General features: G+C 44.0%; 1 protein-coding gene across 1 annotated transcript in view; it reads left to right on the top strand.

Moving 5' to 3' along the window:
- Positions 1-21,146, top strand: part of NEB (nebulin) — a 212,268-nt gene that overhangs the window by 48,298 nt on the left and 142,824 nt on the right. Inside the window, exons 27-41 of the mRNA XM_078603725.1 lie at positions 134-241; positions 692-1,003; positions 2,888-3,091; positions 3,700-3,804; positions 4,341-4,448; positions 5,288-5,599; positions 6,224-6,427; positions 7,151-7,255; positions 9,232-9,339; positions 11,313-11,624; positions 12,025-12,228; positions 14,888-14,992; positions 15,943-16,050; positions 16,354-16,665; positions 17,227-17,430. Coding sequence (XP_078459851.1) covers positions 134-241; positions 692-1,003; positions 2,888-3,091; positions 3,700-3,804; positions 4,341-4,448; positions 5,288-5,599; positions 6,224-6,427; positions 7,151-7,255; positions 9,232-9,339; positions 11,313-11,624; positions 12,025-12,228; positions 14,888-14,992; positions 15,943-16,050; positions 16,354-16,665; positions 17,227-17,430 — 2,811 coding nt within the window. The remainder of the gene's footprint in view (positions 1-133; positions 242-691; positions 1,004-2,887; positions 3,092-3,699; positions 3,805-4,340; positions 4,449-5,287; positions 5,600-6,223; positions 6,428-7,150; positions 7,256-9,231; positions 9,340-11,312; positions 11,625-12,024; positions 12,229-14,887; positions 14,993-15,942; positions 16,051-16,353; positions 16,666-17,226; positions 17,431-21,146) is intronic.

Here is a 21,146-nt window from a genome sequence, read left to right as displayed (position 1 = left end):
CCGCGATATAAAACAGACTCTACAAGGTTCTTGAGTGTTTTACATCCGGATCCACCCCGCCCTCCCCGACAAACACACACACAAACGCAGGCAGTTCTCGTGAAAGTAATGAATATTTGTCGTCGGTGTCCAGAACTCCTACAGGCACGCTTGGGTTGAGGACAAGAACAAGGGCTACGTCTCGAGAGCGGACGCCATCCCAATCAAGGCTGCCAGGGCCTCCAGGGATATCGCCAGCGACGTGAGTTAGCGTGTGCGTGCCTCCTTTGGAGAGCGTCTGTGCCCGCAACTTCCTTTCATGTGGCCCATCGCGTCGGGGCCTGCCACTTCAAGCTGGCACACGAACGATGTTTATCCATAATCCAGATGTTTTGGGTTAGGTCTCATAAATATAAATGTGTCGTTAAACCCGCCACCACCCGACACAGCCAGTTAGTAAGGTTTGTCACGTAAACATAATGTGCCAATTTGTTACTGGTACAGCACACCATAACATGGATTTGCTCTTCAACACACTGTAGAAATCCACAACATGGACAACTTCGTTACAACAGTGTACATTGTTATAAACAAATCTGTACAGAGGGTGCACATACAATAGGTTTTGAAATAAACACAGCTTGAATTCCATGATTGTTCATTGTGAGTGTTATTGACCATTCAAATACCCTATCACCTGTCTCCTCCACAGTACAAGTACAAGCAGGCATACGAGAAAGCCCGGGGTCACATGGTCGGGTGCAGAAACCTGCAGGACGACCCCAAGCTCGTGCACTCCATGCACGTGGCCAAGATGCAGAGCGAGCGCGAGTACAAGAAAGACTTTGAGAAGTCCAAGACCAAGTACCACACCCCAGTAGACATGGTCAGCGTGGCCACGGCCAAGAAGTCGCAGGCCATCGCGAGCAACTACGACTACAAGCATCTCATCCACAACACCAACGTCATGCCGGACGCCATGAGCGTGCAGCTGGCAAAGCACATGAACCAACTGCAGAGCGACGTAAGTGCGGCAAGACAATGAGCCACGCACTTCAGCCAAACGCGTCACCGTGGGTTAGGGTGCCAATCAGAATTCAAGTTTAATTCCATGTTCTATTAATTTCCCCGTTAAACTGAAGGCACTGCGAGGTTACAGACAATCCCGTAATCAGAATCAAAATATTTATTCATACTGGAGGTATTCGATGAGCTATAAAGCTCATTTTCAGATCTCCAGTAGTGGCAGGTCAATAATATTTTATGGTATGTCAACGGAGACGGCTAAATCCACTGCAGTCGATACGTACAGACTCGTCGTATGGGCGTGCATGCAGAGGAGAAGTGGAGAGGAACCTGAGCAACCTGTAAATGTGAACAGAGCAGAAATAAGATACTCAGCTGTTGCTTTTACACCCAAAAGTAGTTAATTGAGAGGAGAATGTGATCCCGGAAAATTGGTACTTCACTTGCCAGACGCGTATTGAGTGGCAACTCTACTGTTGTGGGTATTATTGAATGTGTTGCCGAAGGCTGTTTGCACACTTTGCCATTTGCACTATTTATTTATTTCACATTTAATTATTTGGGATCCCCATCTGGCTCACATCACGTTTATCCTTCCTCTATTTAAGACCGAAACAGGATAAGGATTTCTCCGCAATTCTGGCTGTCGCCTGATGATGTTGGTTATAATTACCGGCGAAAAGTCATGGTACTCGAATTGTAAACGTTGTGGGTTCACTCTCCAACACACAACCGCTGTGCTGAACTAGTATCCTATTGGCACGTTTTGTTTACATGACAAACCTTACTAATTGGCTGTCCGGTATTGACGGGATTAACAACACATATATGTTTATGCGATCTAACCCAAAAACCTCTATTATGGATAATATTAGTCGCGAAAGCCTACGTGTTTAAATGGGTTTAACACGTCAATTATTGTTTCACTTTGGCGAGTACGGTAAATAATTTTTACAATATTTATTACAAATTGCTACATTTGTGAGTTTATATCCAAGAATAACAACGACTTATTGGTGCAAATAATATCGCATTAACTAACGATAGTTTATTTATTAACTTGCAAGCAATCTATAATGAGTCAACATTGTTTGGTTACATTTGCCACTGATAAGTAATGCCACCGATTTTTCCACGCCAATATTGTCTAGAATACTTATCATTACATGCTGCTCATTCTGTTTCTGCAAATTTGCAAACAGGATATCTCAACGGTTTTTCACAGGCCATGAAAACTATTCACGATCCATGGCCCAGCAGAAGCGCGCTTGCCGCTTGTAGCAGAGGTTCGCAGTTCGAATGCAGCGGCCTCATTCGGTTATTAACGCGGGAATAATAATTAGCGCGACACGAACCGTGCCACTTCACGGTGGACGTTAAAGATCCCCCCGACGTAATTCCCAAGAGAGGAGACTGTCATCAGGGTCCAAATTTGGCAAATTTGAAAACTGTCTGAAAATTATTTAAATTGGAATTATACGTAGCAAGTATCCCCCCACTCATACTGACAGACCACAGAGTTTGGGCAAGGGTTAGTGCCAGTTTATGGCTACCTCTCAGCTTGCCTGTCGTTTTTGCCGCAACGAGTTAGATCGCCAGAAATTATTGCCCCCTGCTAGGAGCAGACTCATGCACATTGTGTCACATTGTGTCACCCGCAAACAGCTGCGGCTGGGGTATATTTCCAAAATGTGTTGACATGTGATGATGCTCCGGCATACAGGACACTATATAAAAATGTTTTATCAGCAGCAGCCATGATTAAGCCACTGCTAGATGGAAGCCTCCTGAAATCCATTCCCATCTCTCACAGACCTACCACACCACAGTCATCTTCGTGTGCAATATTATTATTCACTTGGTGGTGCTGTCGCTCGTGCAGACTCTGTACAAGGCAGACCTGGATTGGATCCGCGGCACGGGCTGGATCCCCATCGGCTCGCTGGAGCAGGACAAGGTGAAGAAAGCCGGGCAGATCCTGAGCGAGGCCAAATACCGGCAGCACCCGGACACCATCAAGTTCACGTCCATCACCGACGACCCGGTGATGGTGCAGTCGCAGATCAACGCCAAGCAGCTCAGCGACGTGAGTTCCTAAATGAGGAGTACCTATTCCCTGGACACACTTCAAAAGGAGATGTTCCAGCTCAAGGAATATTCCGGCAAATAATTTGAATGCATGCAAAATATATAAGCCCACATTTTATTATAATTTGATTGGGCTAAAGGTGAAAGGTTGTGCCATATGCATTTATTATTTCAAAGAATTGGTACAATATCTACGGATGTGGTTTGTCATGGAGCATATAATATGTTGAAATATGCGGGCCCAGAGGTGATGGGGTGGCTCAGAGGTCAGAGTGCTGAATAGGCAAAACAATATTTCGTACACAGCTTAAAAATAACACCGTATAAATTATTTGTGGTGAACTGTATCGTTACATGATGAGAATCAAAATAAGTGTGAAACATCAACACAGAGGGATTTTTTTGAAAAATATTTTAATTTTCACATTCATTTATTCTGCACGGATAAAATTCTGATATGATGTCATGGGCAAAAAACCTTCAGTTTAAAAATAATATCCCTATTATTTTTCGGTTTCGAGCACAAATACGAAACGATGATTATCGTTGTTATTGTGACTTGAAACGTCAATCACCGTGCTTGGTATTTTTTAAATGTGTTTTCAGATGCATTACAAGGCGTCTGGTGAGGCAGCAAAACACAAGTATACGCTGCCCATGGACCTACCACAGTTCCAGCAGGCCAAAGCCAACGCCATCAACATCAGTGAGGTATCTCTATTCCAGTGAACACCTCAGCTTGTTGCAGCAGACAGAGGCAGTGCAGCCTGACAGTCATTTAATCGAGAAGAGTGCATCTCTGCCTGGCTTCATACGTTCTTGTCGATGCAAATAAAATACTGTGCTATGTTGGTGCAACAAAGCTCGTGCAGTATAAAGAAGACACAAGTGAAACTACGCGAGTGGATTTACTGCATCGGGGTTTACCATAAGCAATTTAATCTAAAGGCCCACGTGATTGCGTTTGTCAGAAATTGCCTTTTAAATGGACAAAGGAAAAACGATATTAGTGGTGTTTTTGTCTTGCTTTGTGTAGAGGCCTCATTCAGCAATGTCTTCGTATGTTCCGTGACATGTGCTCGTGCATTCCATTGCACGGCGTTAGAAACACACAAAGCAAGGAAAAGCCTGCTACGGAAAGAAGGCATTCCCATCAAAAGCAGGAACATTGCCCAATATCATCTGCACGTCGCATCGGTGTCAAATGCATGCGCGTAATGCTTGTTGTCTTGTTGTTGCTGTTCTAGAGCAAGTATAAGAAAAGCTGGGAGGAGACCATCAGGAAAGGCTATGACTCAAGACTGGACGCCATTTCCATCAAGGCAGCCAAGGCCTCGCGAGACATTGCCAGTGACGTGAGTTCATATTTTACATTCTAAAACATGTCCAATAAACATATCGGGTCGCCATTCAAAAAGAGCTTCCTTTGCTCGATGATCCTAAAGAAACAAACCCACTGAGATGAATGCATAATCTATCAAGGTTATTTATAACTAGACAGCACTTTAAGCTCACTTGATATCACTGCTGTACACACAAACCCAGATTTTACAGCGTGAGTTTCATCCCTCTGAACCTCCACTAGCCCACTATGGTGTAGCCATATCACATGCTTCCTCACACTCGGCCTTATTGCAGACGCGCACTTTGAAATGTGTACGCACAATTTTGTCAACTCTACTGCAAGAGACAGCAAGTTCCGCTGAAGCTGTGTGACGTCGAGCTTTGTGGACTGTCTCTCTAGGCGGGTGCTGCCTGCCACCATGTTATTTATTATCATTACGCCCACTATTTTTAAAAGTTAGATACTGTTGCAAAATACTCTGCAATGCAGGTGGATATTTTGCCAATAAATTGCATAGAATTCTCAGTTCATCCGGATAACAATCTCAAACCTTGCAGACAAAATTAGGCATTTTGCGTTCTCTTGTAATGACAATATTTTGTTGGAGGGCATTCATCTGAGCACTTATTAAAAAAGAATAATCTTGAATTACCTAGAAATATTGGCCAACATTTCAACAATGCAGTTCAATTTTGCATTTGATTATAATTTTTTTTAATAATGGATCTTACCTTCATGGACACCCTGTATGTATGTGTTATAGCAAGTATTAATTTTTGGTCACAGTTTGCAATTAAATTGCCATTCACACATGAAATGCATTTGCACTCTGTTTGTGTCGGATTTCAGTACAAGTACAAGCAGGCGTACGAGAAGGCCCGTGGTCACATGGTCGGGTGCAGAAACCTGCAGGATGACCCCAAGCTCGTGCACTCCATGAACGTGGCCAAGATGCAGAGCGAACGCGAGTACAAGAAGGGCTTTGAGAAGTCTAAGACCAAGTACCACAGCCCAGTAGACATGGTCAGCGTGGTGGCCGCCAAACAAGCTCAGGCCATCGCTCGCAACTACGACTACAAGCAGCTCATCCACAACACCAACGTCATGCCGGACGCCATGAGCGTGCAGCTGGCAAAGCACATGAACCAACTGCAGAGCGACGTAAGGGCGGGCGCGTTTTCAGACATTACACATCACAATAACCATCATGTGAGTCATCATCATCAGCCATGGCAAATCCACTGCTGGATGAAGGTTTTCCCAAACCGTTGGCCACCTCTCGTGATCTTGCAATGCAGCAATCCACCCAGCACCTGCACGTACGAACTGATTTTGTCGCTCCATGCTGGCCTCCTGGACGTAGTCCGCACCTTGGATGCCACGCTGTGACTATTCTTGACTTTCGTCTCTTCAGTCCTTCCCGCAAAGTGTCCCGTCCCAAGCACACTTACTTTATTCACGACCATGTTTTCTCACCGGACTCCAATGTCTCGGCAATCGGCCCTCCCCTGATCCACACACAAGTCCTGGAGCAGCTGTTTTAGCCTACTAATATCCACAACACAACACCTGCCATGTTCACTTCTGAACGTCTGCATTGCTTGTGCTGTCTTGCCTGGCATCTATCTCAAGTTAACATCCAACTCTCTGATCCATACAGTAATAATCATGCCTCAAATGCCATTTTCTGTCACATTCACCATTTGCTCGTAAGATTCGGTTCAGTGTGACGTTTCGATCACAGTGGAACGTTTAGCTTGACCCTGTAAATTGTCTTTGTTCCAGAATCTGTACAAGGCGGACCTGGATTGGATCCGCGGCACGGGCTGGATCCCCATCGGCTCGCTGGAGCAGGACAAAGTGAAGAAAGCCGGGCAGATCCTGAGCGAGGCAAAATACCGGCAGCACCCAGACACCATCAAGTTCACGTCCATCACCGACGACCCGGTGATGGTGCAGTCACAGATCAACGCCAAGCAGAACAGTGAAGTGAGTATGCTGAACTTCTTTCGTACCGTACGTAGCCAACCATGCTAATTGGAGGTGCGGGGGATGGACAAAAAGCTAAACACAAAAATCAGCTCTAAATAAATGTGTTTTCAGTATAGATTTAATAAGTAACATTAAAAAAAACTTTTTTCTAAACATGCTTTAATGAAATGTACCCTACTAGTAATGTAAGAACTCCACGAAATCCAGGAAGTGGCTCCGAAGCTTGCCATAACGTAAGGGGCCGTGGTCAATTACAGCCAACGTGAGTTTACTGTGGACAATTAGATCCAAGCCGAAAGATAACATATAAAATAGATTGTTTAAAAACATGTTATGATAGAAAATAGTATTGTCATCAGTATGACATAAGTATACCAAGTTTGCAGTCGATACCACATTGGGAAGTGGGTTAAAATTGAGTTACAAGATTTGAGGATACAACGACAACAACAACAGACAGAGTGAGTTAATAGAAAGCGTGTAAAAAGTGCATAGCTCCAGTGACTTCTGAATATCAGAAAGAAGAGCGTTCCAGACGCAGTGAATGACACATGCCTAAGTGTGTTACATATTTTCAGACAATATTTTGAGAACCACTCTTAGGTGGATGCCACCACTGAGAGTCCGGCGGAGTGAGGGCGGTCCCTCTTTCTGTAACGAATGGCAAAATCTTGAGGGAGTACTCACCACGGTCTCTGTGTCATCCCTCGCACGCGACAGAAATTGTACAAGGCCGGCGGAGAGGCAGCCAAGCACAAGTACACCATGAACGTGGACGACCCATTGCTGGTGCTTGCCAAGGCCAACGCCGTCAACATGAGCAAAGTGAGTCCCCGGCCAGGCTACAGATCCTCTCAAATGGTGGGGGAGGGGCGGGCAGCAGAGTCGTTGTGTGTGTGGGGGGGGGCACCATAACAGAGAAATACCGCGACGGAGCGTGAGCTTTGGTGAGTTCAAAGGGACATTTGCAGAGGTGCAGGACGCACCCCAGCACTCACCTGGCGGCTGGCCCTAAGTGAGTCTGTGCCCCCATGCCAGTGGAGCCTCACCTCATCTGCAGGCATCCACACCACTGTTCCATGAGCCACAGAATTTGCCACATATGTACGTACGTACGTTGAACTTCTTTCGCGTCGCACTTATCCAACCATGCTAATCAGAGGTGCGAAGGAAAGGACAACAAACTATACACAACTTGAGTACTTACTCGAGCTGCCCGACTACCCACCTGCCCAGCACGTTCTTTCCGTGGTTTTTGGTGAACTCAAGTTGGCAGCCATTTTGGATGAGGCAACCTGAATTCTATGAGCTGATGTTTCCTGTTGTCTGTTCGCAGTACCAGGCGTCAGATTTCAGGCTGAGTAGAAATACACAACCAACAAACCACGTTACAATCAAAACAAGTAGCAGGTTTTGGAACATTTAATTGTATATTAAATTGAACTTTAAACATTAAATGCTGTTCACAACGCAGCCTCAACACGACAGTACATATGAAGCTGTCTTACTTGGAAGTATTTTTGGGAAGATCTACTTAACTCTTGTGAGAATTCAAGTAACTTGGACAATCGTAGCAATGCCACTTTTTTTTAACCAACTCGAGTTCAAGCCAGCTCAAGGGCACTCGAGTCGACTGCAGTCGGCCGTCTATGGATATGAGGTATTTGTGTCGTCTTCAGGTCCCTGTGGTGAAACTTAATCTACGGTGAAGGGTAGACTAAATGGTGTGGAAATGACAAAGCATTGCCATGTAGACAATACTATACAGGAATCACCTGCTGGGAAATGCCACTTAACTCAAAATCACTTCAAGTAAACTCTATTTTCCCATAGACATAATGTTTACATCAGGTGTTGCATTCCTAGCCTATATTTCCGTAAAACAATGCGTGACTAAATGTGATGAAGTGTATAAAAATGGTTATGTTTATGAGTTGACACACATGTTAATCAATAATAAATACCAAATAATAAGATAAACTTTCCAGGGATGGTTGAAGAGTTTGCTGATCGAGGCCACTTCGGGTAAGCAGTGGTGGAGTTATGCAGACGAAGGGGCAGCATTTGCTGCCTCTTCATCTGACTATGAAGCTGGAGCCAGGGGAATGTTCACCAGAGGAAACTACAGAAAAAAATAAACTTCAAAGACTATAAAACAACCTAGCACGCGTCGTCATTGGCCACACTCATCCCCGTCTCGACTCACTCGCCTGTCTCCGTGCCCTCAACTGGCTACCCATCGCCAGTAGGGTCATATACAAGATCGCCTGCCTCTGCCACCATGCCTTCACATCTGCCTGCCCGCCGTACCGTTCTTCATTATTGACGACTTGCAGCTCAGCACACGGCAGACGCCTGCGCAGCGCGACTCACGACCTCCTCTTGATACCAAGATCCAGGATGGTCATGTCTATGCGCCGCTTCTCGGTGGCAGCCCCAACAGTCTGGAACGCTATCCCTCTGCACATTCGCAGCATCACCTCAATCGCCTCCTTCAAGAGACACTTAAAAATTCACCTCTATAACCACGCTTTCGAGCGACTCTGAGCTGGGCTCCGCGCCTCTGAGTTGCGGCCATTACGTCCGCAAATTTGCGCGCGTCATAAATTGCATTATTATTATTCTCTGGACATTCCGACTTGTATTGCAGAACGTTTCAAAATACCCATCCAAAGAAAGCTGGAGGGCATTTTTATTTCTGCTGGCACAGGTGATGCTCTGTAAATGTTCACAAGGATTCACGCCGCGTAACATGACATGCGTTGTGATTCCCCCATCCGTGCTGTTTGTCGTGAATGCAGAAACTGTACAGGCAAGGCTGGGAGGAGACAATCAGTAAGGGCTATGACTCTAAACTGGACGCCATCCCCATCAAGGCCGCCAAGGCTTCCAGAGACATCGTCAGCGACGTGAGTTTTAAAATCCTGCATCGCTAAAACGAACCTTTAGACCTCCTCTTCGGCAGAATGAGACATCGGTATTTCCTTCCCCTGTGAGATCTGTTCACTACATTTAAATTTCGGTCTCTTCTAGGGCAGTCATTTCGAATGCTGTGGTATTGGGGAAAGCAATCGGTGTGGCCATATTAGTTTCAGCGTGATATGAAAACACAACAAAAATTGTCTCATCACTCGGTAGATTCCCCTTTGTAGTGCGGATATGCAAATTTACACCACTACGCCAATTTTTTGAGTCATTTATCTGCGGTGGTAAATATGCCGAGGTTGACCTGCTGCCGTTCGTGAAAGACTGGCAGAGGAAGAGCTCATCAAATGTGCATTTTATTACCAGGTTGCAAAGTCTCGTTGTATAGGATCAACATAACCTTTGTGGCTGATGAACTAAAAAGATTGACACGATTCGATCTAACCCAAAAACCTCTATCATGGATACTATTGGTCGCGAAAGCCCTACTCATCCATAATAAATTAACATCAGAGAAATATTAAATACTCCCAAATACAACTGCCAGCAGTAGCAGAACACGCATGCCAACAAGGACACTCAATTGATTTTAATCATGTTGAAATTTTGTGCAAAACTAGCTACTACTGGCCAAGACTAATTAGAGAATCTATCGAAATTGAAAGAAATCAAAATAACTTTAACCGTTCGGATAGCTACCGTCTTAGTGCTGCGTGGAACCTCCTTCTGTTCGCCCCCTCACGGTTACTCACAGTACTCCTCTACACAGTGTTTAAATGCATGCCTATACAGGGCACCATACTTCAATAGGGATTACCGTTGGTACGGCTATTTTAATACACACAATGGACAGGAAGGACAAGATCAAAGGACTCGCATAATGAGCACGCATAATGTACATTGGCTCATTAATCCCCCCCACTTTGCGCAAGAGCGCAGAAGTGTGGTCACCACATCGACGCCTCTATATAAGGAATGAAACAGGTGGACTTCACAAATCTGGCTGTCGCCTGATGAAGCTAGTTGTAATTACTGGCGAAACGTCGTACTCAGATTGTAATTGTTGTGGCTTTGCTCTCCAACACTCCGGTGTGCTGTACTAGTGACGAATTGGCAAGTTCTGTTTACGTGACAACCCTTACTAGTTGGCTGTGTCGGGTAGTGGCGGGTTTTAACGACACATTTAAATATTTACGCGATCTAACCCAAAAAAACCTCTATTATGAAAGCCCTACTCTGTGTTAAACTGACTAACCTCTATGGGGAGGATACTTTTCTTCACACCAAAAATTTGGAGAAACTCCGAATCAAGGGGGTCAAGCTGATGTCTTTGCTCGTGTTCCTCAAGAGCGCGGTCTAACCCAAAAACCTCTATTATGGAATCGTTTCTGTCGGCACATTGTGGGTTGCCAAGCAATACCGTCGAGATGTATTTCTCAAATGGACGTATAGTTATCACTTATCGTCATGTACGTAAACTCTACAGAAAAAGTACAAATCAAATATATGTCTAAACGTGTTTTTAAATATTTGAGAATAAAGTGATTTAGGATTGTTAATTTATTTCTTGTGATGATGCTTTTGTTAATGATATTGCAAAATGGCTTCTGTAATATGAATTTACAATTAAGGTAACTGGTGCATAAAGTTAAAACTAAGCATGTGTGATAAGGATTGATCGATATTCACACTTTCTAACCACTGAACGATGGCGAGATGTTAACTACCTCGTGGGTAGATTGTGGGTTCAATCCCGACCCTGACGCAGGTATATTTGGAGTTTGCATGTTCTCCCCGTGGTCAAATGGATGTTTCTCTGGGTACTCCGGTTTTTCCCTCCACATTTAGAATCAACATGTGGTTAGAGTACTTGGCTACTGTAAGCCACTTCGCTTCGGCTCAGTGGGCCTTACCTGCTAAAACAAAAAGAAACTGAACGGTTCTTCTCTGTCCACAGTACAAGTACAAGCAGGCGTACGAGAAGGCCCGTGGTCACATGGTCGGGTGCAGAAACCTGCAGGACGACCCCAAGCTCGTGCACTCCATGAACGTGGCCAAGATGCAGAGCGAGCGCGAGTACAAGAAGGGCTTTGAGAAGTCCAAGACCAAGTTCCACAGCCCTGTAGACATGGTCAGCGTGGTGGCCGCCAAACAAGCTCAGGCCATCGCTCGCAACTACGACTACAAGCAGCTCATCCACAACACCAACGTCATGCCGGACGCCATGAGCGTGCAGCTGGCAAAGCACATGAACCAACTGCAGAGCGACGTAAGGGCGGCGAGCTTCATGACGTCAAAGTGAACGAGATTTATTACATCGTGATGAGTTGCCCGTCCTGAATAGTAATGCTGATCATTTTTGTCATCTTGCAGGCATTTGAAGAATCATAATAGCATTTTTGAAAAAGACGTAAAATAATGCAAAATCCGCATGTTCTTGCTCACAGTGTTATTACGTTCTATGCATATGACCATGAACGTTGGTCCCACCAGAACATAACCCTGAGAATTCTAGTTGCATTTTTAAGTCTGCAGTGACCATGTCTGTTTTAACTTTACATGTAACAAAAACAAAATGGCTGTGTAATGCAATTGATATTTAAGACTTAGCGGTCCGTATATGAGTTACCACTTTGAGTCATGCTTCACGCAATGTTTATTCGTTGCAGAATTTGTACAAGGCAGACATGGATTGGATCCGTGGCATGGGCTGGGTCCCCATCGGCTCACTGGAGCAGGAAAAGGTGAAGAAAGCCGGGCAGATCCTGAGCGAGGCCAAATACCGGCAGCACCCGGACACCTTCAAGTTCACGTCCATCACCGACGACCCGGTGATGGTGCAGTCACAGATCAACGCCAAGCAGAACAGTGAGGTGAGTGTCCCAAAAATAATACGTTTGCATCAAATGTACCTTTCTGTGTAGTCCCTCGAAATTATTTAAGCCCTAGCCCGATGTCCAAGTCGACAAGGGAATGAGTTGGTGCTCACCCCCATGAGCCATTGGTTGAAATTCAATGTTCGGTGTTGATCACTCGATCTACAGTTACACTTGGGCAAATTTGTTCTGGCCAAGTCACTTCCAGCCTGAACTTACTTGAGCACAACGAATTGAAGCTTGTTTCCAGTACCCGAAGACCTGCCCCATTGGAGTTTATTTTTAAATAACTAAACAATATTTGGTTATTTCGGTAAAGTGACGTAGAAGGGAAGTAATAAAATAATAAAAAGAAAACATAATAAAATAATTCTCACGACGTTTCGGCCACAACGCAAGCAGCCGTCCTCAGGTGAAGACCAGGTCTGTCGGGGAGACAGGGTCTGAATGAAACACCACCACGCTTGGAGCGTATATTTAAGCTGGGTTTGAAGGGGGGAAGGGCGCCTTGACAAAATAATTTGCATATCAAGAGGAATTTAGCATATTTATGGGAAATGCAGGTATGTGATTAGTACTGCTTGTGAAATGCGTAGGTGGGCGGGGGTTTCAAAGTCATATTATGCCCGTGCATTATGCAGGATTAGCAGCATCAAAGGGAGGGGATAGGGGTAGCATTAATAAAGGGAGAAGATGAATCCCTGCAGTCACGAAAGCTTTAAATCGAAATTTAACCGCCACTACTATTGGGTCAACACAAACAAACTCTTGACATTTATTGACTTACCAGCAGTCAGGCTTGCTTGAACCAATGCCGGTGAACTGTTTATACGCAATGATCCTCTCTGTTCGGTCTGGGTCCTAGTTTGACGCAATAGTATATAACACGCAACACAACATTATAATTGGTATTGTTGTGGAGAATATGAGTAACACAATAAATGAGCGGACAATACACCTCCTTCACAAATCTGTCCCTTCACATCATATTGTTACATAAAATACACGCAGCTGTTAAGAAAACCGCTCTTCTTTTATCAACAATCTGCAGAGCAGCTGTGACATTTGCATTCCCAAAACGTGTTTTTCCACTGAAGTAAGACTTGTGAAAAAAAAAACAGGTAATGTTTTCTTTGTATATTACTGGTAATACGCAACATGACTATCATCAAGACTTGTCAAACAGAAAATGGAATAAAAAAACTATGTGGGAGTATTTTCGATTTAAAGCTTTCGTGACTACAGGGATTCATATTCTTGGTACTTTTGGTAAAGTCACGTAGAAGGGAAATAATACAATAATATTATTTCCCTTCTACGTGACTTTACCGAAAGAACCAAGAATATGTGGGAGTAGTATTCTTAAGTGGGTCTGACATTAGTTATGTTGGTCCTTAATTACTGTGGCCAGGAACCTTATTTTGAAATGTTGGAGCAAGCTGTGACTTTCTGATAAGTGCTAAATATGCCTGTCAACAAATACATTTTCGTTTTTTTGTTAGTTGACTCATACAGTAGACTCTCGATTATCCGCGCGCAGTTTATCCGATTTCTGGATAAACCGCACACCTGAGATTTTTACATAAATTAATAACTCGTGGATTTCCCTTTAAGCCCAAATTAATCATCTAAAGACAGTTATACATTGTTATTCTCGGAGAAGTTTATTACAAGTCACGTGCTTAAACCGAACAAATATGTTGTTCCGGTTAATTCGAAATCCACGTGATTGCCACTACAGTACAGTAGTTACATATATTTACAACAGTAGACGGAGTTTGATTGTTGTTGATTGGCGTGGCTCTGCTGCTGTCCACTTAGTGGGCCGAGTCTTCTGAGCGGGAACACTGAGCACGCGCACCGATTGTTCGATCGTTAGTATTCGTTCGAAATCTTCAACCAAAATCGTCAATTGTGCTTCATCTTGGTGATTTATCTTGTAATTGATTTTGTGAGTTTTAATTTACGAACCTCTGTGATGGCAGAGAAACAGAAGCGTGTTGTTTTAACTTTAAATCAGGATTTTTCAAACCCGTTTAATTAAGTGTGTTTTTGCATGGACTTTTGTAATAAAACAAGATCACTTCATTCTTTTTTCAAACTTTTGTTATGTTCATTAACAAAATCTATTTTCTTTACTTAAATCTTGACTTAAAGCTTTCGTGACTGCAGGGATTCCTATTGTTTGGGTCTTTCGGTAAAGCCACGTAGAGACAAAAAATATCTCTACTTAAACATAATGTGTATCTATATTCATGTTTTTTTGCATAAAGATCCGCATAAAATGTATATTTTTGGATTATCCGCGATTTTGAATTACCTGCGGCTGTCCTCCCCGTCATTAGCGTGGATAATCTAGAGTCTGCTGCAATTGAACTCATTATCCACTCTGTCTCTCTGGCCTGTCTAGTTACGTGCTATGAAGAAGGACCCATTGCGCAAAGCGTCGCCTGTTATATATATTTTTTTCAAGGTTACGCAGTGTGATCTGAGGACGTATTCGGTTACTTTTTTGTTCATGAATTGTACTTTTGTACCACTGCCAATGCAGCATCGCCGACATAATTTGTTCATTTAAAGATGAAAATTGTGCATTTGGTAACGTTTCATGGATGGTGTACAACTGAAGTTAACATTTTGGACTTCTTTTTTCCAGAAACTGTACCGAGCTGGTGCGGCAAAGACGCTGCAAAAGTATTCAATCCCTGCAGACTCCCCTGGATTCCTGCAGGCCAGACTCAACGCCTACAACTTCAGTGTGGTGAGATGAGATGCTGCCAAACACTCCATAAGGAGAAAGGGGTCCATGCCAGGATGCTGAGCCTGTGCCTCTGAGATGATAATTTTCTTTTTTATTTGTACGTATGTTGAACTTTTTTGGCACTGTATGTAGCCAACCGTGCTAATCAGAGGTGCGAGGGTAGGACAACAAACTAAGCACAAAAAGCAGCTGTAAAGAAATACATTTTCAATCTAGCTTTAAAAGTGCATAGATGCAGTGGCTTCCTAGTAACGGAAGGAAGAGCGTTTTAGACGGTCACAGAAGCGCACCTGAAAGTGTGCGATGCAGTGACCGTCTTGAATGCAACTGGGCCACATGGAGAATAACAATGGTTTTCATTTCATAGTCTTATGTCAGTCACTGATGAGCACCATGCAAATATATGCACTCTTTATTCAGAGATCCCCACGTCCGTGTTACAATAATTATAGTATCCAGGCAGAATGTTACATTTCATACAGGGATATATGTGAAGTCCATCAGACACTGGAAAAGTACCATTTGTCCCTATACCAGGCCTACTGGGATATTGAGTTTGTTAATATTTATTAACGGTATAGATAACACAAGCAAACAACTTCAAAGTATAAAAAAATACTGATCAAATGAAGGTTAGGCGTTGCTCATCTCCAATGATGGGTCCCGAGCAAGGTGTATGAATTATAGATTTATCTTGATCGACCCTAGAAGGAGGCATGTGCTTAATCATCTCTCCGAAGGGACATTGCACAATGTGAGCCTTCCAGCTGTGAGTCAAGCACTCTGCCACGGCTCTCGCTCGCAACTACGACGACAAAGCATCTCTCATCCACAACACCAACGTGACGCCGGACGCCGTGAGCGTGCAGCTGGTAATAGCGCGCGAATCGGGGGTTTGAAAACTCTTGACATAATTTCCCGCTGTATTTCTTGCACTGTGTGTACCGTAGAATACCTACAAATCGGCGTGGGGGGAGACCATCAGGAAGGGCTACGACTCAAGAGCGGATGCCATCCCCATCAAGGCTGCCAGGGCCTCCAGGGACATCGCCAGCGACGTAATGGACATTCTTAAAACTAAAACACACAATCTGTACACCTTTACGCATTGTAATTGTTTATTTTGCATTAAACATTTATGCTATGTAGAAAAAGAGATACATGTGCATTATTCATATTGCGTCTGGTGTCAGTACAAGTACTACAAGCTCCGTTTCGGGAAGGGCAGAGGACATGTAAATTTTAAACTTTAAAGTAAAGTGAAGAATGATTTAAGATTTAACAAAACAAAATGTGCGATAATGATGTGTCAACATTAACACTCTAACCTTCGTCCCACCGAACGGGTCTTGTGTCCACAGTACAAGTATAAGCAGGCGTACGAGAAGGCCCGTGGTCACATGGTCGGGTGCAGGGACATACAGGACGACCCCATGCTCGTGCACTCCATGAAAGTGGCCAAGATGCAGAGCGAGCGCGAGTACAAGAAGGGCTTTGAAAAGTCCAAGACCAAGTACCACAGCCCAGTAGACATGGTCAGCGTGGTGGCCGCCAAACAAGCTCAGGCCATCGCTCGCAACTACGACTACAAGACGCTCATCCACAACACCAACGTCATGCCGGACGCCATGAGCGTGCAGCTGGCAAAGCACATGAACCAACTGCAGAGCGACGTAAGAGGCCTTTGCCACGATTAATTGTTTGTTTTACGCAAGAGAGTCCCCTTTAAAACGGGACTGTTCACGATGCCCCTGCAAGTGTTAAAATAGTCCAACTCTCTATAATACACAAGCTAAATCATACAATTAAATAATAGTTTGAACACTGTGAGTTGTAGCTGAGTGAAATATTTACGTTATAATGTGCAGCTTCAGAACATTTACAGTGGTGGTGGCTATGCACGTGGCCTGTAATCCACCACTGTTGGAGGCAGCTAGGGTTGGTGGATCACACTAATATTGCGAAACTCCCTTCCTGTGGGCATTGAGGTGCCATACCGTGGCTTGGCAAAAATGCAGTTCAGCAAGTGTGGACTAATTTATATCTATCCAACAGTGTTGCTCCCTCACACGTGTGGGTTTCCTCCGGGCGCTCCAATTGTCTCCGATATGTTGAACACGTATCAATGAATATTGGACAAACAGCCCGATGCAGGGCACTGCTGAAATACCCTAGAGACTCAGTGGGAAAATATTTGGAAATAGCATTTTTATTATCGTTATTTTTTAATTCAGAATCTGTACAAGGCAGACCTGGATTGGATCCGTGGCACGGGCTGGATCCCCATCGGCTCGCTGGAGCAGGACAAGGTGAAGAAAGCCGGGCAGATCCTGAGCGAGGCCAAATACCGGCAGCACCCGGACACCTTCAAGTTCACGTCCATCACGGACGACCCGGTGATGGTGCAGTCGCAGATCAACGCCAAGCAGCTCAGCGAAGTGAGTAACCATGCCGCTTTGAAGTTTGTACTGTGGCTAATGCGTATACTGTTGCCCTCTTACCTAACGTTTTAACATATATACAGTCGATTATCAAAGTGCATTACATACTACACGCAACAACTTAAACAATGAAAACACTACATATACATGTTGTTACGACTAAATAACGAACGAAAACAGAAAATGTACGGCACGATCAGGCGGAAAGTGCGTTGTGTAATTTCTGCGTTCGCCAGAGCACCAGTCTAAAGGCGATCTTCAAACAAACACAAGTTTTTTGTTGAAACAAGAGCATAGCAGTGCTACGTACAGGAGGCTCATGAACAGCAATGTGTTCAGTTGCGTTAGCGAGCAATATACAGGACGGTAAACACAGCAACGTTTTACAGGATATATATATTTTTGTCTATTTGTATGTTTATTCATGCCAATTTCACGTAGTAAACACATTTAAAAGCACACAAAAAAAATATACACAAAACCTAAAAACGCAACGTTATCCAAGAATGTGCAAAAAAAGCTCTTTTAAATAATGCTTGGCGATTATTATCCGACGTTTTGAAATTCTGGTCGCCCCCTCCTAACGCCACCGGATAATCTATGATCTCCTATACATAAATGTGTAATTTTGTATTTGCTTTGTTTACAGAACGAATAACAACAACTACCGCTCGCGTTGTGTAAATGCGTCGAGCGCTGTTATTATTGACGCGCAAATTCACTCGTGCCCCTCCCCACATATACGTGGTGGTCGGTAGCGTGCTGCGCCAACGCGAACATTTGTGTGGCCCTCTCTCGCGTGCCACGTTCTCATGGGAGCGTGGCGGCCACGGCTGTGATGAATCATTTAATTCTCGTTGCTTCGCGACAATGTAAAAAATGAATGCGATCGAGATTAGACAACGCGCTGGTCACCGCGCGGATGGACTCAAAGGAATTAGCGCCTGTTTCAGGTTTCCAGCACGGATTATTTAATCGCAGGATTTGTGAGAGATTTGTGTAGAACTTATTTCGCACGATACGCACCCAACTACGCTAACCTGGGGTGCAGGAGAAGGCTAAACAAACTAAACACAAAAAGCAGGTTTAAAGAGATTCGTTTTCAATCTACTACACACTGAGTACACATTCACTACTACACACTCGCTACTCCACATTGCTACACACTCACTCCTGTACAGGGGCGGTTTCTTCATTAGGGCGATTGGGCGACGCACCACCAATGTCATTCAACCACAGAGTCACGCTAGCCGTCACTGTGCCTCTGGATATAGTCCAATCAGCGTCATGCTACGTTCTGTGGAGTACCGCCTCTTTTTGGGCGATTTCCCTCCAGCTGAGAATCGCCCCGAGTGGTCCCATAGACTTACATTCAAAGATGTTTTTTTTCGAACGGGGGCGCTGCAATGCATTCTCTATGGCTTCCGGGAGGGCTCGCCCTAACGTGCTTACGTCATCATACGTGCTTACGTCATCATACGTAAGCACGTTTCATCCAACAATATAATTTGTGGCCACATAGTGGAATCTTTAATAAAATAAACTTGAGTGGTTTGTTTTAATAGTGAGTATAGAAACAAACAAGATGTATTGTAAGAGTCACTTTATTTTTCATTAATATTAAAGAAGTGAAGTTGCCTTTACATGCTTAAGCTGTTAATTTATCCATTGCATGGGTGGACCTTATCCTTATCAATCATCCAGACATTTGCCCCCCCTGAGAGATTTTGCAGGAGCCGCCACTGCTCCTGTATGTATGCCATACCTGTCAATCCACACGGTTTACCCATATTCTTGTACAGGGAAATTGAGCTTTCAGGTCCATACGGCGTACAGCTGTTTCAATACGGGCAATGTCTTTGTGTTTCTCCCTTGTGATGGCACTTTGTAGGATGAAAGTTGAGATTTATAAGGGCACGGGATGACCAATAAGGTCTGAATTGGTCTGTAATAAGGCAGGCACTGATAACGGGTTGATAGCAATGGCTATGTTGAACTTCTTTCGCACCGTACGTAGCCAACCGAGCTAATCGGAGGTGCGGGGGAAGGACAGCAAACTAAACGCAAAGAGCAGTTCTAAAGAAATTAGTTATCAAAATCTAGATTTTAAATTGTATAGCTCTCAGTCGCTTCCTAAAAGTTGCCAGCAGATTGAGGATATCTACTGTCAAACTACAAGGGCATTTGTTTTGTGTGAGTATTTTAATGAGTTGGTATAGAGTTATTTCTACATATCCTCCATCCGTACGTGTCTGCTTTCAGTTGTTAGCTACTGTATTTGTTTTATACTGTGGATGATTTTAGTTTGCCAAATCCTCTTTGAAGTACATCTCATTGAATAACCCATGGTTAATTATCACAGTGCCGGATCACAACTCTGTGAAATGTTTTATAGATTTTTTTACAGCGTTTACAATAAACCCTTTGCATTTCTCGATTTAAAGCTTTCGTGACTGCAGGGATTCATCTTATTGGTTCTTTCGGTAAAGTCACGTAGAAGGGAAATAATAAAATAATAAAAATAAAACATAATAAAATAATTCTCACGATGTTTCGGCCACAAGGCAAGCAGCCGTCCTCAGGTGAAGAACAGGTCTTTCCGACAAACCTGTTCTTCACCCGTTGTGACCGAAACGTCGTGAGAATTGTATTTTTGCAGTTCATTTAATTTACTTTTGATATAGGATTCTGGGACACCTTCACGATTGCCCCGTACGGGAAGTCATATTTCCAATTTTGTCCATTTGTGTTCCACCAAAATGCATTGTGATTGTGACCTCTCTATTCAGAGAAGTCGCAATTCAATGTAAACCCATTCTTCGTGAGCAGAGGAATCAAATATTTAATATCCCACCTTAATACCCACCTGATTGGCATTTTTTTCTCAAATGAAACATCGTATTGTAGAGCATAGTATTCATCTCCAACAAAATAAACACGACAGCAGGGTTTTCCAAACTCGGTTTCTTCGCGTTTACTCATTTACTCTCGATTCAAATACAAGTTAACTCGTTCCACGCTGCACGTGGCCGATGATTGTTAAACACACACCCCAATGACGGGCTGAGCCGTTCACGCTGTCTGCGTTAATAGAGCCGATTCTAACTCATATCAAGATCTCAATGTGAGCGTGTATGTGCACGTATTCTTGTGTGTGTGTGCATATATAAACGTGTTCCGTGTGTGTGTGCACGTATTCTGTGTGTGTACACGTGTTCTGTGTGTGTACACGTGTTCAGTCTCTGTGTGTGCACGTGTTGCATGTGTGCACATGTTGCGTGTGTGCGCACTTGTTCGGTGCGTGTGCATGTGTTCCGTGTGTGTGTGCACGTGTTGCGTGTGCGTGTTCTGTGTGTGTGTACGTGTTGTGTGTGTGTGTGCGTGTGTTCTGTGTGTGTGCACATGTTGTGTGTGTGTGCGTGTGTTCTGTGTGTGTGTGTGTGCACGTGTTGCGTGTGAGTGTACTTGTCCCGTGTGTACGTTTTCTGTGTGTGTACGTATTCCACGTGACCCAAACACGTCATGGAGTTTGGGAAACCCTCTACTGTAGGTTCCTCTATAAATTAGTCGTCTGTTACCTGCTAGAATTCAGTTTCTTTATTGGACTATATGTATCTGTGTCATTTATCTCCCTTATTCCTGTGAGAGAGTGGCCAGCTTTTGGTGTGACCTTGCTAAGAGGTAGAACAACGAGCGGTTTCACGGTAATTTTT

The sequence above is a fragment of the Lampetra planeri genome, chromosome 21 (assembly GCF_965212315.1).
Source record: "Lampetra planeri chromosome 21, kcLamPlan1.2.h2, whole genome shotgun sequence".
Classification (NCBI taxonomy): Eukaryota; Metazoa; Chordata; class Hyperoartia; order Petromyzontiformes; family Petromyzontidae; genus Lampetra; species Lampetra planeri.
The sequence above is the reverse complement of the archived record's forward strand: the minus strand, read 5'-3'. Positions and strand labels throughout refer to the sequence as shown.